Source organism: Cyphellophora attinorum, assembly GCF_001299255.1.
Source record: "Cyphellophora attinorum strain CBS 131958 chromosome Unknown Contig10, whole genome shotgun sequence".
In the NCBI taxonomy this organism is placed as follows: domain Eukaryota; kingdom Fungi; phylum Ascomycota; class Eurotiomycetes; order Chaetothyriales; family Cyphellophoraceae; genus Cyphellophora; species Cyphellophora attinorum.
In genome coordinates, this window is record NW_017253238.1 from 47825 (window position 1) to 63291 (window position 15467).

At 52.7% G+C, this 15467-nt stretch overlaps 5 protein-coding genes across 5 annotated transcripts; 4 read left to right on the forward strand and 1 right to left on the reverse strand.

Moving 5' to 3' along the window:
- Positions 1-219: 219 nt before the first annotated feature.
- AB675_7854 (Oxysterol-binding protein-like protein OBPa) lies at positions 220-2184 on the forward strand (the record flags this gene model as incomplete). Its single annotated transcript, XM_018148254.1, has 7 exons — positions 220-271; positions 317-391; positions 444-549; positions 596-706; positions 754-1017; positions 1066-1629; positions 1677-2184. The coding sequence occupies 7 exons, from the start codon at positions 220-222 to the stop codon at positions 2182-2184; spliced, it is 1680 nt and encodes a 559-aa protein (XP_018001143.1).
- Positions 2185-3147: 963 nt separating this feature from the next.
- Positions 3148-4922, forward strand: AB675_7855 (putative MFS-type transporter; the record flags this gene model as incomplete). Its single annotated transcript, XM_018148255.1, has 2 exons — positions 3148-3593; positions 3665-4922. The coding sequence occupies 2 exons, from the start codon at positions 3148-3150 to the stop codon at positions 4920-4922; spliced, it is 1704 nt and encodes a 567-aa protein (XP_018001091.1).
- Positions 4923-6766: 1844 nt separating this feature from the next.
- Positions 6767-7702, forward strand: AB675_7856 (uncharacterized protein; the record flags this gene model as incomplete). The annotated part of the gene is made up of 3 exons (XM_018148256.1): positions 6767-7471; positions 7526-7632; positions 7687-7702. 3 exons carry the CDS (start codon positions 6767-6769, stop codon positions 7700-7702), a joined length of 828 nt encoding a protein of 275 aa, XP_018001052.1.
- Positions 7703-7789: 87 nt separating this feature from the next.
- On the reverse strand, positions 7790-9566 carry AB675_7857 (Autophagy-related protein 22-1; the record flags this gene model as incomplete). The annotated part of the gene is made up of 4 exons (XM_018148257.1): positions 7790-8036; positions 8096-8888; positions 8947-9290; positions 9343-9566. 4 exons carry the CDS (start codon positions 9564-9566, stop codon positions 7790-7792), a joined length of 1608 nt encoding a protein of 535 aa, XP_018000991.1.
- Positions 9567-10541: 975 nt separating this feature from the next.
- AB675_7858 (Hydantoin utilization protein A) lies at positions 10542-14096 on the forward strand (the record flags this gene model as incomplete). Its single annotated transcript, XM_018148258.1, has 13 exons — positions 10542-10601; positions 10648-10800; positions 10869-10968; positions 11022-11090; positions 11149-11641; positions 11691-11922; positions 11976-12221; positions 12270-12845; positions 12897-12940; positions 12992-13139; positions 13294-13438; positions 13509-13965; positions 14012-14096. The coding sequence occupies 13 exons, from the start codon at positions 10542-10544 to the stop codon at positions 14094-14096; spliced, it is 2808 nt and encodes a 935-aa protein (XP_018001282.1).
- Positions 14097-15467: the final 1371 nt, after the last annotated feature.

A 15467-nucleotide genomic window follows, 5' to 3' on the forward strand; every position in this document is an offset into this window, starting at 1 on the left:
CAGCGTGACTGTCTCGTCGGCTGTCTGTTCCATTGTACCACCTCCTTCTGCGACACCGAAACATCGCTCGACCAGACGTTCCGCAAGGTACCGCAACGAGCGTCTCCAACTTTACCTCGTTGCCTGACGTAGCACTCCCCTGGACAAACGCTTGCACACCAGTAGCCACCACGCGTCTAGGCTGCAAAGTCGTACTGGAGCACATTTCAAGAGCTCAGGATGAGGCACCATATAGGCTCGGCCCTGAGGCCACGGAGCGAGTCCCTCAAGAGTAAGATTGCTTGAACATCAACTGGAGCCGTGCTTATATTGTCAGGTAACAGGTCCTCCACCGACGAGGCGCGAGACAACGAGCAGGAGGAAACGGTGGTCGAACCTGACCAGAACAATGGTACGCCTGCCGTTCATGGGCTGATGTGCCCCGAACTTACAGTGATCTCCAGTACTTTCACACATCATTTCACAACTAAGACCAGGGGCGGATCTTTCTCGAATCACCTTACCCACGTTCATCCTCGAAGAGCGGTCTATGTTGGAGAGAATCACAAAGTGCAACTCCTCCGCTGTCTGGTGTTGGAAGACTAACAGGATCTAGCTTTATGGCACACCCGGAAACACTTCTACCGATGCCCGACGTTGACGACCCGGTACAGAGATTCGTCTCCGTGATCAAATTCTACCTCAGCGGCTGGCACATCAAACCTCCGTAGGTGCGCATCCAAGTGGAACGGATCAGTTCTGACAGCGTACTAGTGGTGTCAAGAAACCTCTTAATCCTATCCTTGGCGAGACGTACACATGCTGGTGGGACTATAAAGATGGGACCAAAGGCTACTACATCTCCGAACAGACCTCACATCATCCTCCGAAATCGTCCTACTTTTTTATGGCTCCAGAGCATCACATCCGTGTGGATGGCACGCTCAGGCCTCGAAGCAAATTCTTGGGCAACTCCGCAGCGAGCATGATGGAGGGAATTTCGTACTTGAGATTCACAAACCGTGGGAACGAGAAGTAGTACGTCAGGAAACAAATTGATGGGGGAAAGGTTGCTGACCTAGCTAGCGTTATCACGCAGCCCAACATGTACGCCAGAGGCATCCTTTTCGGCAAGATGAAATACGAGCTCGGCGACCACTCTTTCGTCAAGTGTCCGACGACAGGACTTTCGGCGGACATAGAATTCAAGACACGAGGCTGGGTGTCCGGCACATATAATGCCATCGGAGGCATCATTCGCAACGACAAGACCGGCGAAAATCTTTACGAGCTCTCAGGACTGTGGACGAGTGAGATGACCATAAAAGATCTGACGACAGGACAGAAGAAACCGCTCTTCGATGCAACACACGCGAAGCATACGCCACCTTTGACGCGTCCGATCGAAGAGCAGGGCGAGCGAGAGTCGCAGCGGCTATGGCTCCCGACAGTAAAGGCTGTACATGTTAAGGACCACGTCAAAGCGACAGACGAGAAAGCTAAGATCGAGGACCGACAGCGGCAAGAGGCGCATGCACGAGAGGAGAAGGGCGAGCACTGGATGCCCAAGCTGTTTCGACCAGTCAATTCCGGAGCCGGCGGCTCGGAAGAGGGCGAAGATGATCTCGAGTGGATCATAAATGCCGAGATGTAGGTCTCCGAGTCCGCGTGTGTGAGAGATACTGACAGACATACAGCGACACCAAAGATCCGAAGAAAGCTATAGATCAAATCCTGGCCATCGCACCTATCCTGCCTGGGTCTGGAGCGCAGAAAGGCACCGTGAAAGCGCCAAACTCTACGACATCCGGTTCGGGAGCGCCGCCGGCGCAAGCGGCCGCAGTCCACAAAGCGACAGACAACTTGATCGATCTAGACTCGCGGCCATCAAGCACTGTACCTCCAGAGCCAAAGCCGGTTGCGCAGGCACAGAATCAAGAAGCAGTCAGCCACAACAATGTGCTGCACCCAACTTCGAATCCGAAGCAGATACCTGTGCATCAGTCAACGGCAATACAGGCTCCTGTACAGAATGCGCCGAAGCAAGGCAACTTGCTTGATTTCGACGATGACGTACACAACACGACGAACAAAATGTCAAATCTGAACATGTCACATCAAGCGATGCAGCCTAGACCACCTGTCGTTAGGACTGATACAGAGACAAGCGAGGCAGAAGTCTTTGTCGATGCCGAGGAAAAATAATTGTCGGCCTGGACAAGCACCTCGATAGAGCGGCTGGCCGCTGCGGTACAATGAGGCGTCGGTAGATCAGGCAAGTGCGACTCTCACTCAATTGTTTGGATTGAATGCATAAAGGTCAGCGATTGGGAAGCAGCAACGGCCAGCGGAAAATATAAGCGATCGTGCGCACTTAATTAATCAAAGGCTATCGCTGACAAGTGTCCTTTCCCTCGGGTTGATTGACTGCTTCATCGCACTGTCCAGGTTCAGGAGCTAGCTCGGCATGACCTCAGCTCGAAGTTGAGGTGCAAATCTAAAGTTTTAAGCACCCACCGCAGGATTCAGGCAGTGAACAAAGTCCTCCAGGCGACAGCGACAATGAGCTTCTGTCTACTATGGAACTTATCGAATGACTTGAGCCCCACAGGAGCTGGGAGTCATGAAGTATAAGCCGTGACGAAGCCGTCGCGTCCTCGTGCGCCAGCTCTTGCGCCGGATTCCATCGTCGGATGTGACACACCCAAGCTGCGACCCAACCCAACACCTGTCAACAAAATTGATGCGTATACTCACTGCCACTACGTCGCTTTCCCAGACGCCTTCACAGTGCCTTCTCCTTCCAGATGGTCCGTCACAGCGAGTACCTTTCCGGTCAACAGGTCGAAGCCGCCGCATACTTCGGCAAGAAGTCAGACTTTTGCGAGGAAGGTACTCGGTAAGGTACTACAGAAAGTCCTTTTTCCTTTTCTCATATATCCGCTTCCTCAAGTCCTGCTCATATCTTGCCGCACTCAGAATCTACATTTACTGGATACAGAATCACAGTCCGCGACTTTGCCTTGTGCGATACAACACTTCACAACCGACCCACAGCGTATGACTTCAGTTCTGTTTCCCACGCCAGCCACTCTTCAATCCTGTCTCCCACGTCAGTCTCGAAGCCATCATATTGAAGTGCTTCTGTCAGCCCAGAGACCACCAAATATGTGGTTCTTCGATCCCTTTAAAGCTCTCGACGCTGAGGCCCTCCGCCAGCAGGTGTACGTACCATTGGAGGAAGCAGAACGATGTCAACGCGCTGTCGCTCCCGCGGACCATCGTCGCAACTCCGCTTCTCGCTCTCAATCGGTCGACTTGGAGCGCGAAGCATACCCCGATGTGGGCAACTCGATAATAATGGGCACTCTGCGCAAAAACACGCCCAGTCACGGCTCTATCTCCAGCTTCGACACCTCAGACATGGCCGATATCGAGTTGAACCCTCTGACTCCTGCTCGCGCACACTTGAAAGAGGAGGTAGATGCAGAAGCTGCTGCCAGCGGACTAAGCAGCGTGCATGACCGGAAATGCATCCTCATCAACAAGGCACTACAAGACATCGGGATGGGCAGATACCAATGGTTGCTCTTCTGTGGTTCCGGCTTCGGCTGGTTTGCAGATAATATCTGGCTCTCGGGCGTAGCACTGATGCTCCCTCCCTGGCGAAGCAGTACAACATCAGCGAGCCCACCGTGCGTTTCGCTACTCTCGCGCTCAATGTCGGTCTGATAAAAGGTGCCTTCGGTTGGGGATTTCTATCGGATGTGATCGGACGCAGAATTCCTTTCAGCACTTCGTGTCTTCTCATTGCCGGTCTCTGCGCTATGGGACTTGGAGCGACAACGACCTTTCTTCAAGCGTGTGTACTGATCGCGCTACTGGGATCTGGTATCGGTGGGAGCCTGCCTGTCGACGGGGCGCTGCTTCTCGAGTTCCTGCCCCAGTCGAGTGGCAACAAACTTACGCTGCTGTCTGCGTGGTGGCCTGCAGGCCAGCTCACAGCAGCGCTTCTCGCGTGGGCCTTTCAGAATCATGGTTGGCGCTATTTGAGCTTTACGTTGGGTGGAATCACTCTTCTCTGCCAAATTTGTCGCTTTCTGCTCTTCAGGCTCTCCGAGTCACCCAAGTTTCTTCTCTCGAAAGGGAGACAAGACGAAGCTGTCGCTATCATCTACGCCGTCGCACGCCTCAATGGTAAAAAGACCTGGTTGACCTCGGAGTTGCTAGAAGAAATCGGAGGCACTGTCGACGCAGAGGTCGCCGCGGTGGAAAAGGAGCAATGTGCTATCATGAAGCTCATTAATGACACATTCGGGAGGTTCCCGACACAGAATATTAAATCGCTCTTCAGCAACAGGAGACTGGCTATGAACACCTTACTGCTGTGGATCATCTGGACAGCCATCGGTCTGGGCTACCCGCTCTTCAACGCGTTCCTGCCTCAGTATCTCGCCAGCTCGGGTCAAGATCGATCACCCAAACCTGGATCTATCCTCTACCGCGACTACGCCATCGCCTCCGTCGTCGGCTGGCTTGGCAGCCCCGTGGCTTGCTGGGCTGTCGACACGCGCCTTGGCCGCAGAAAACCGATGGCTATAGCCACCTTCTTCACTGGCGTTTTTCTTTTCCTCTTCACTGTCTCCACCGCAGCCCCATGGCAGCTCGCATGTTCCTGCGTTGTCAGCTTCTTCCAGACCATCATGTACGGCGTTTTGTACTCGTACACGCCTGAGACATTCCCTACGACTAGCAGAGGTACTGGATCGGGAATCGCCAGCTGCCTGAATCGTGTTGCTGGACTCTGTGCGCCGCTGATTGGCATATATGCGGCTGCCACTGATCCGAGGATACCAATATATGTCGGTGGAGCGCTCATATCGTTAGCATTTATGGCAATGCTGTTTCTGCGGATCGAGACGCGTGGACGGACGATTCTGTGAAGTTCAGCAGGCACTCAGGGGCTAGTGATGCGACCTGAAGCATTGACTGGGATTGACGAGAACCACTGCTCATCAGAGCAATCATCAAGAGTGACGAACATGCTAGAAAGTGCGCTAAGACTTGTTGGGATCTCGGAAGATCCTATGAAACGTCAACAACAATATTGACTAAATGTTATATTTCTTATGAAGTCGACATTATGGACATCGAAAGTTCTATCCTTCCGGGAACCACAGTCTCTCCCACGCACAGCCTATCTGAAAGACTTCATGAAAAGCGCTGGAGAAGGACAAGGGTCGGCCGGTGTTTGGCAAAGTCTTTGAAAGTCACGTCATCCGCTTTCAGACTAGGCTACGTCAAGTGTCAACCGGTCTTGATCGCATCAACCGTTCCACGTGCGGCAACAACGCACTAATAATAACCGCGACCGGGCCACCTGCATTAATGAATAGTGTGTAAGCAGTACGCCACGCAGTATGGCCAGCAAAGTACGGCAGGCACGACGGACAGAGCTGGTGGAAGCCGCGACCCGGAGCAGACACGGCAGATCTCGCCACGGGAAGGTAGGATCAAGTCGGCCAGGCACGACCGCGAAGGTACATGTTGGTAGTGGCAGGCACGATGGATGGCTCATCCAGGAAAGTACATTGGTGAATCGCACGTGGCAAGAGCGAAATCCGAATTCGTGGTTCCGTTACAGGACCGGATGACATGGGTATACGTCCCAATACTTGAGTAGCGTTTGTTCGATAAAATATAAACTTTGAAGCTTGAACTATCCTTATCTTCGCAACAAACAAAAGCTCTGCTCTCTCTACGGCGAATCAGACGCCACTCAACCCTTCTTCTCGCATTTTATTCCTGATCAGCGTCAAGCTACCACTAGCAGTCCATGTCGTAACATGACACGTGCATGTGGCAGTACTTAGTATGTAACGGCCTGGTGACACACGCAGCGCATTGAACCACCTCTGCGTCTTGATTTATAGTCTACCAATGGCGTGCATGTGCTAGCTTGTACGATTTCTCGTCGCCTGCTGTACATGCAGTATACCAGATATGCGAGAGCAACGAGTTGTTCAATGAATGGCGCCTGGGGTGGGCATCAGGCGGCCTGTTGCCAGGTCGAAGAACGGTCAGCTCCACATGTCCAATATCGCATCACAGAAGCCCGACACAAACTGACTATTCACGACAGGCTGTTTAGCGTGCAAGAAGATTCACCTTCGGTGTGATGAGTCGAAGCCAGTCTGTCGAAGATGTCAGAGGCTAGAGTTGGGATGCACGTGGGCCGAGTCGCCGACCGAAGTCCAACTTCTTGCTCGTCGACCACATTTCGACAGAGTTGAGTCAGCCGACAGGATAGCCATGGGCGCGTCGCATGAACTCATCGTGCCGCCGTTTTTCGAGTTCCCGATGGCGGAGCGAGCTTCTCATCTCTACATCAAGCACTTCATTCATTTCTGTTCAAGATTTCTTGCCTACGTTAATGACGGGCAGAGTAACCCATTTCGCAAGGAACTGGTTCCTCTTGCTACTTCCTCGCCAGCTCTGCTTCATTCAATAATTGCACTGGCCGCGGGACATATGGCGAGAGGAGACTCGCGGCATTTGCTACCCGCAGTCAAGCATTATTCAATGGCACTGCAGGAACTGAACCGGGCCTTGTCAGATGCCGGCCAGCTGACCTTGACCTCAACACTCGGGGCATGCCTTTTACTATGCGTATATGAGGTAAGCATATTTCCTATGTGGTCAAACTCACCGACTCATACGCCAACAGATAACCCACTCGGAGTCAGGTCTATGGTTGCAGCACTTGCGAGGTGCTCGGGACCTCATTATGTATCGTGGCGGTCCACGAACATCCGACTTCCTCTCCCGGTTCTTCTCATTGCTAGATATATCTGGATCTTTATCGTCTGGCAGAGGTCCACTGATTCAAGGAAATTACTGGCTCAATGTTGGTTTGCATGCGAACGGTGCGCCTGATCATGCCACATTGAAGTGGCCAGACTACGATGACGGGGCAGTAATGGTGGACGCTTTCCACGAATTGATGGTTCACATGGCGAGTCTCTCCAACCTCTCGGCCAAGTCGATGACCGCCTTTGGACGACAAAACTCCCAATTGATCTACGAGAAAGCTGCATCTATCGAACGAGAGCTGGAGCGGTGGTGGTCCTTGCAAGCTCCCGAGCTGCGCGATCAGAACAACGATTGGCGAAGTCAACCGCGACCAAGACCACTAGACGAGCAAGAAACACTGGAAGAAGAGTCCTTCTCCAGTGTCCGATGCTGCAAGTATGCATGCACCATCTATCTCCATCACATCATCAATCCGGTCCCTTCTCAGCCTCGAGGACTCCCAGTGTCCGCAGCAGTTGAGTGCATCTTAGACATCGCCAGAAAGACGCCGGAAGGCTATGGGTTGGAGATGGGCCTCCTTTGGGGGTTGTTCATGGCTGGAGTTGCCACGTTTAATGATAACGAAGCAGAGGCTCTCATACGTCGGAAGCTAAGCCCCGATGCGCGGATCAGCATCTACGTAAGTACGAGATTGGAAGCACCTTCTGCCATGCCTGACGATTGGATTTTCTAGCATGCCAACAGAGGGCTGGAACTGTTGCAAGAGCTCTGGGATCGACAGCATCGATCTAGTCGGAAAGTCGATTGGAGAGAGCTCCAAAGAGAAATGGGTATTCAAGTGTACGTGTCTTGCCCACACTCATGCATTGCAACACTGATCATGTATTGCCATAGCTTCATCCTCGCGTAGAGGCGGCTCTGGAACGTCGGATATTCTGTACGATTACAATAGCTGCGAATGTCGCGCCCTAGGCGCGACCGCCATACAGCCGGGATTTTAGGCTGCCTTATCGAGGGCGTCACTATTTTCCAACTTCCGCAGGCCTGTTGCCTCCTTTCTGAGATATTCGGCGCATTCTCTCCGACTCTTCGTCTCGCTAATGAAGAAAATGCCGATAGTCGGCAATAAGATCAGTGCAGCAACGAACGGAAACGGGGTCCACTCGTTACCATTGGCGTCGACGATCGCACTTGCGACAATTGGGCCGATCCACGCAGAGCCCTTCGACACGATGCCGAGCAAGCTGAAGAACATGTACTCTCGGCCACGAGGACAAGTTCAGCCATGAAGGCCTGCCCGTACGAAAACTGGGCGCCCATGGTAAAGCCGTACTGCGCATTGAACAGCCAGAACTCCCAGAGATTGTGGTAGCCAACCTTACTCGTCCAGATACCGATCATGCCCCAGAGCGCCACAAGAACACAACCGATGTTCGTAGCCTGCAACATGGTCTTTGTCCGGAGATCCAACAGTCGTTGGAGATAGTAAGCTCCGAAAACGCCAAAGACACACGACGCGCCTTGCACCATGATGAGATAGGTGTTCTGCGTGGCAGAAAAATTGACGACTTGGGTCTGTGCAATCGCCACCAGAGTTATTGTGGTTCCGATGCCATCCGCCAGCAAGAAGAATGCAATAAGGTAGAAGAAAGTCTGTTTCAAAGTCCAGACCTGCTTGGCCGCAAACCACGTCTGCTTGAAGCCAAAAGTCAGGTAGTTGTCTCCGGCAGGCAACGGTGGTCCAGGGCGTTTCTTCTCCCACAGGAACCAGGGAATAGCGAGGACGATCCAGAATCCTGTGCACACCGCCACTGACACAGAATAGCCCCAATTGTTCTTGGCCGTCGAGTCGTTTGCGCCGATGCCTGCAAGTGCGGCTAACGACAGGGCACCACAAGCTGTGAAGCCGACGTTGTTAAAACCGTAGGACATATTCATAACCTTGGAACGTGCCATGGAGCATCTGTGTTGATACTCATCTTCGCTGATGGCACCATTTTGCCGTTCTTCATGGGCAGTACGGACTTCGGGGAGGTCGTGGGACAACTTGGGAAAAATGGCGTTGAAGAAGACATACGAAGCCCAGAAGGTGATTGCTGGGGTCGTTCAGTCAGATCTGCCCGGAGAACATTTTCACACGTTATGGAGACTCACCACTTAAGATGTACAGAGCCATCGCCGTTCGCCATTGATCAGCTCTTCTGACGCCGAGAAAGCCGAACTCAAAGGCCCAGCACAACACCGAGAAACCTCGAACGACCCATGGGTTCCAGTTGCCATAATCTGCCAGACTGCCGACTCCAATGAAGACCAAGGCTTGAGACAAGAAAGTCAGACCCGAAGCTATCAAGACGACGGACGTATACGGCTTTGTGCCACCATTCCAGAAGACGTGGCATGGGGCGCTTGGATCGACATCGCAGTTAGAGCTGCCCAATGGCAGAACATTGGGGTTGAAGCCCGCCTGGTAGATCAAATTCTGGAAGAGAAGATTCGAGCTGAGGGTGAGATCGTCAGTAAAGCGTTCGAGGTGTTTGGTGGACCACTGACTATTGGAAGGACCCTATGCCGTTGTTGCCGGCGTAGTAGGTATAGTATGAAAATACTTCTTTCTTGGTCGCAGGTGGTCCATTCGCATGCCCAGCGTCGTCGTCCAGGTCGCAAGGGACTAAAGATGACGCGCCACCTGCATCTGGGGCTGGTGCAGCGACAGAAGTGAACGCCAACTTCGTAGGGTGATGCTCCTCTTGCCTAGCGGTGATATGATCGTCCATGCTGTGTGTGATGTGCGCAAGTAGAGATTTCGCAAATGTCTGATGATAGGGAGGTATGACCCTGCCTTTATGAACTCATCTCGAAGAGCATGAGGACCGGGGCGCGGACAATAGCGAGCACAGATTGTCGTCTCGACCACGAAGACGATTTGATGAATGTCGTGGTCGAGCCTCGCCGCCATGACAAGGATCCACCACCACATCAACCTGATAGACATGAGACTATTTGAGATGACCACTGGCGTGCTCCCAGCATGAACCACATCTACTATCTAGCCGACAGACTTCCACATGGCCCACATCTTCTATCTAGCCGACAGACTTCCACGTGGGCAAACTCAATCAGCAAAGTCCAAATAACTTTGCGTAACGCGTTGAAAGTTCGTCGGTCCCGGTATCGTCCCAGAATGCGCGCGCAGAACTCCTATCTAGCCGATGCCAAGATCTGTTGCGATCAGCCGCCACAACAATAGACGTCCTAATCTCGCAGCTAGCCAACCTGCGCGTCTTTGTGCGGTTAGATCGATCGACTCAAACATCTAGAATCACTGTGTTCGCCCTCCACTGGGACCGCACCGCGATGCTGATGCTCGCTCCGTCCGTGGACACCATTGCTGCTTGGTATGACCTTATGTGATGCCATCTTTCCTGGATTCTGTTGGCGGCGAATCGTTCTGTTATCAATGGACAGACGTTTCTGTCGCTCCAGTCTGCACGGCCCGCTTATATGCCCCTGATGCACAGAATGGATGCCGGAACAGGACCCCGGTGACAAGCATTGCGTACCTCCTCTGTTCGATGTTTTGGTGTAATGTCCACATGGAGAGCATGCCGGAGCTGGAGCCTGGCTCTGGACTCGAATAAATTCTGGCTTGACGCGTGAAACAACGTCGAGCCACTTCGGACGTATGTCATGATTACGACCCAGCATCACCCGTACCGACGTCCTGTTATCGTCGTGTTGACGGCCTCGAGATGCCATCTCGAAACCCTTCGTGCGTGATCGGCATCGATGTTGGCGGAACGAACACAGATGTGAGTAGTGTCATGATGCAGACCGCTCACGCTGACTGTTCGCAAGGCCGTCATACTTCAAAATGAGCAGGTTCTAGCCTGGCACAAAACTCCAACAACATCTGATATACAAGGTGGCATAGAGCTAGCCATTGAGGAGGTTGTGAGACAAGCCGATGTCGCGCCTGCTCAGATTACATCCGTCAAGATTGGTACGACGGTAAGTGCGAATCAGATCGTGCTCGAGGCTCTTGCCAGTGTTGGGCTATACTCATCATGGGGAAATAGCAATTCGTCAACGCAGTACTCGAGCGGAATCGGAACAAGCTTGATCGAGTCGGAGTGATCCGACTGTGCGGACCTTACTCGCGGCGGTCCCCGCCATTCGGTGCGCATTGTTTGATCTTTCATCAAGCAGCACCGCTGACCTTCAGGTTTTAGTGGATTTTCCAGCTGGTCTTCGTGCTTTAGTTGAAGGACACCATGGCTACGTGGACGGTGGCTATCAAGGTAAGGCGTTCACCTCTGCTTGCCATGAAAGGGCCACTTTCGTACTTACCGCATGCAGTCGACGGCAGGCATGTCTCGACACTGAAACATGACCAGCTACAAGCTCAGGCGGCTGCGATCAGATCCAAGTCAATCAAGAGCATCGTCGTTATTGGCATCTATTCGCCATCAAACCCTGACCAAGAATTGGAAGCCGCGTCTGTCCTCGCATCAGAACTTGGACCAGGCTATGACATATCTTGCTCACACAGCATCGGCAGACTAGGTTTCCTGGAGCGTGAGAATGCCAGTATTCTCAATGCAAGCCTACGTCGCTTCGCACGTCATGTCATTGCAGGTTTCCAACATGCCGTTCGGAAATTAGGCAACTGCAGCTTGTACATCACCGTCAATGATGGCACGTTGAGCAAAGCATCGGAAGCGGCATCGCATCCAGTACGTTGCTTCTCATCAGGACCTACCAATAGTGCAAGGGGAGCGGCGTTGTTGGCAGGATCATTGTCACGGGACGCGGAGGACGACAAAGACGTCCTTGTGGTCGATGTGGGAGGGTAAGCTGGATCTCTACTACGTAGGTGACGGGTCACTGACACCTGACAGTACTACAACCGATATATGTGCATTGCTGAAGACTGGCTTCCCTAGGCAGTCGGCTACCTTCGTCAAGATAGCTGGCGTCAGAACCAATTTCAGCATACCTGACGTGTACAGCATACCACTAGGCGGCGGGTCCATCGTTAGGACAGCACATGGGCAGGTCCAAATCGGACCAGACTCGGTTGGATCACGTTTAGCAGAAGAGGGGATCTGCTTCGGTGGCCAGACCATTACAGTCAGTGGCTCTCACTTCAGGGTCCTATGAAGATATGTTGACGAGTCATGCAGGCAACGGACCTAGTCTGGTCTAATACCCTCACAGAGACACTTGTATCATCAAACGTCAAGGCTGCTGGGCGCGCAGAGATGAAACGAGCTGTAGAAGTGGCGATTGACCTTGTCAAAACAAGACCGGAGAAAGCAAGAGTCATTCTCGTTGGTGGTGGAAATATCATAATTGGCGACAATCTGGCGGGAGTTGGAGAGCTGATCCGTCCGAAGCATCTCGAAGTGGCTAATGCCGTGGGAGCAGCGGTAGATATTCCTCACTGTTCCTTGTCTACGAGATACTGACTAGTGCAGATCGGGAAGATCAGTGGCACAGTCGACACCGTCGTCGTACCTCGGACTAATGATGCCTCCATGGAAGTGCAGATTGAGGAAGCTGAAGCTCTTGCGATGGAGCGCTGCATCCGTGCAGGAGGAAGCAAGGCCACTCTGGAAGTTGTTGAAGTTGAGCTTATCCCAATCTCTTACGTGACTGACGGATCTACACGACTGATTGTTCGCGTCGTTGCGGATCTCCTTGAGAGTCAGGAGGAACCCGAAACATTTGAGATGTCACTACACGACAATTGGGCCAAGAAGCTCGACAATTACACCAATAGTTGCGACTCGAAAGCAACATCTTACGAACTCGCTCACCAGCTGGATGTCGAAGGGTATCGACCAAGGATTGAAGGAGATCTGTGGTATCTATCCAAGACAGATCTGCAGTTTCTGCAGGATGGTACAGGTGTCCTAGGAGTCGGAAGCTGCGGAGATGCGTATCCCAGCTACATTGCATGTCTCAGCGCACTGGCAAGGGGCGAGGATATCACTATCAGGAGACAGGACAGCATAACTGACGACGCCACCGTACTGATTGCTGGCTTCATGGTTGGTGCTATACAAGATCTCCTCATCATCCGTGGCTCATCTGATCATTAGGGCTCTCCGACTGTCTATCTCGAGCGAATTCCTGGTACGGACGAGTAAGTCGGCGAAAACGTCATCATCTCAATTCTGCTGACCACCTGTGACAGGATCACTGATGCCGTGTGCGCCGTCCTGAAAGCAACGGACATCACTTCGTTCGATGCCATAATTCCCAACGAGATTGGAGGAATGAACGCGTTCGAAGCTTTACTAGCAGCGCATCACTTCAGCAAGAGCACTTTAGACACAGATTGTGTGGCGCGAGCTACCCTTATCTGTGGCAGACTGTACGGTGTCTCGAAGATACCCCGATCGTGCCGGCTAGCGCAGCAGACGGCGCAGGCAGCCAGCAGGTGCACTCTTCCCACTCCTCTCATTCGCAGGTCTAGACTAACTGACGCTTGTACAGGTTTTCACCAATGTACAGGACAATTTCCAGACCGAGCAGCTCATGCGAGATGCGTGCACAGAGCTAGGGTCCTTGTCGGGTATCTGTGTCAATCCTCTTTACGGCCATGAAGCTCGTGGTCTACCACAAAACAGCTACTCTTTAGGTACGTCACCCATATACTCCCCCTACATGTGCTTTGCAGCATCGGACATGGGCAATTAACAATTCTATAGCATGGAGTATCGGTCGCTCTATTGCTCTAGCCCGCAGTCGGAAGATCGATCCTGTGACAACACTTCTGCAGGAGCAGAATGGAGTGCTCCTCTTTCGTGGGAAGATCAGCTCTGTCACAAGACACGTGGCAAAGGGTTTCACGAGGGGCACTGTCTTACTCGCCTCTTCGTCGCAAGATTCGCAACAATCGTCTGAAGATGACGTCTCAAGCTCGCCTTCGCTATTGGTCGAATTTGAGAATGAGAACCTTTGCGCAATTCTGAAGCAAAAGGGAGAAGAGGATAAAGTCTTGGCTGTCTGTCCGGACCTCATCTGTTTCCTCGACATGGCAAATGGGGCACCACTGGGCGTTTCAGATTACAAGTTCGGCTTGAGGGTCAGTGTTGTGGCGTTGAGGTCCCCGCCTATGTGGACGACCGACAAAGGACTGAAGATGGGTGGGCCAGCGGCCTTTGGGTACGTTCTCAGTCCATGATCCACTGCTTTGCTGACTGAGGGTTAGTCTCGACTTGCAATACAAGCCAATTGGTACGGAAGGATACAAGCCGCCTATGAGTGTTTGGGACATGTTCTGCGAATCGCGATGAGCTTGATGCTGTTCGTCTGGAGCTCGCTGGAATATCGTCCGACGATGGCGCCAGGATGGCCTTCAACATTGCATGTGGATGGTGGAAAGGGCATGTCGGGCTCCGTCGCCGCCATTGTAACAAAAGAGCTCCGGATAGAACAAAGCATGAGTGAGAAGGACAGACTCACCTGATACAGTACCCTCGAAGCCTCGCTCCCCTCACTCCGCCAACCCCGAAACTTGCTCGCAAACAAAGGGTTATATATTTTTGGTCGGAAATTTGGTCCACAATCACACAGCAGCACTTCTCACGATTCGACTTGTGATCCTCTGCGGAGGTGATCAGTCGTTGACTGGTTTAGTGTGATCCTGACTGCCGTGAAGGGGAGGCCGCTAATATGCGGTCACATAAATTCCCTAACAGAGAAAAGTGGCCCTGGCAGGTCGGGGTGGAATCGGTGAATTCGATGGTCAGGATCTCGTCTTCGCCGTTGAGTTCGACTCCCTGGACGCTAGGATCAGAGTCGGCTTACTTTTTGCTTTTTTGGCGAAGAATTGGACGCGACTTCTTGGGTTCCGGGTCCAAAGACTGTGCGGCGGACTTGGTTGCCAAGGCGACGAAACGAGGTGCAGTGCACTTCATGGCATTACTGTGACCAAAGCCGGCGGTCTTGCCACTCGCTCTTGCGAAGACCAGTAAGACGAGCAGGCACGATCTGCGGCACAGCCGTAGCATCTGTCCAATTATCTTGTGACCCTAGTCGCTCCTTGTGCTTCCGCAATACGGCAGGCAATCCGAGGTACTTGTTGTGGCAGGAACTACTCCGCAAATGAGTGCGCATGCTCGTAGGACTCGGTGCCGCTCGAAAGACACTTTCCATCGCACAAGGCTCAGAAGTCCTCTCCGCCAACTCGCAGTGGCCTTCATGCCAACATGCTGGACGCAGAAGTGCGCTTGAAATGTGTTGTCGGATCATGGTCGCGTCTCATTACGATCCCCAGCTTTCGCTAAGCCTCCCCGCACGAGACCTTAGCGCAGCACCTTCAGCCGGACTCCTGCAGATCGCTGCACGCGAATGGCCTAGTATTCATCGTGTGTTACACTACTCGGAGGGAAGCGATATGCAATTTCAAGCATCTGGATGTCGTGACCGCCTCCTGACGCCTCAAGGCAGAGTGGTTGCCTTACAACGAGACGTACCTAGTTATTATTGTCGACCAATGACGTGGTTGAGTGTGGAGACTAGCTGTCGACTTTCTTCGGGGACGTCCTCCAGAACCCAGCCATCTGGCATATAGGACATACTACTATCGACTTTCTCTTAGCTCGCATTCTCTCGAAAACTTGGCGGCATATTACAGACCGTCAAAGCTTGGGGATCAGGCTGCG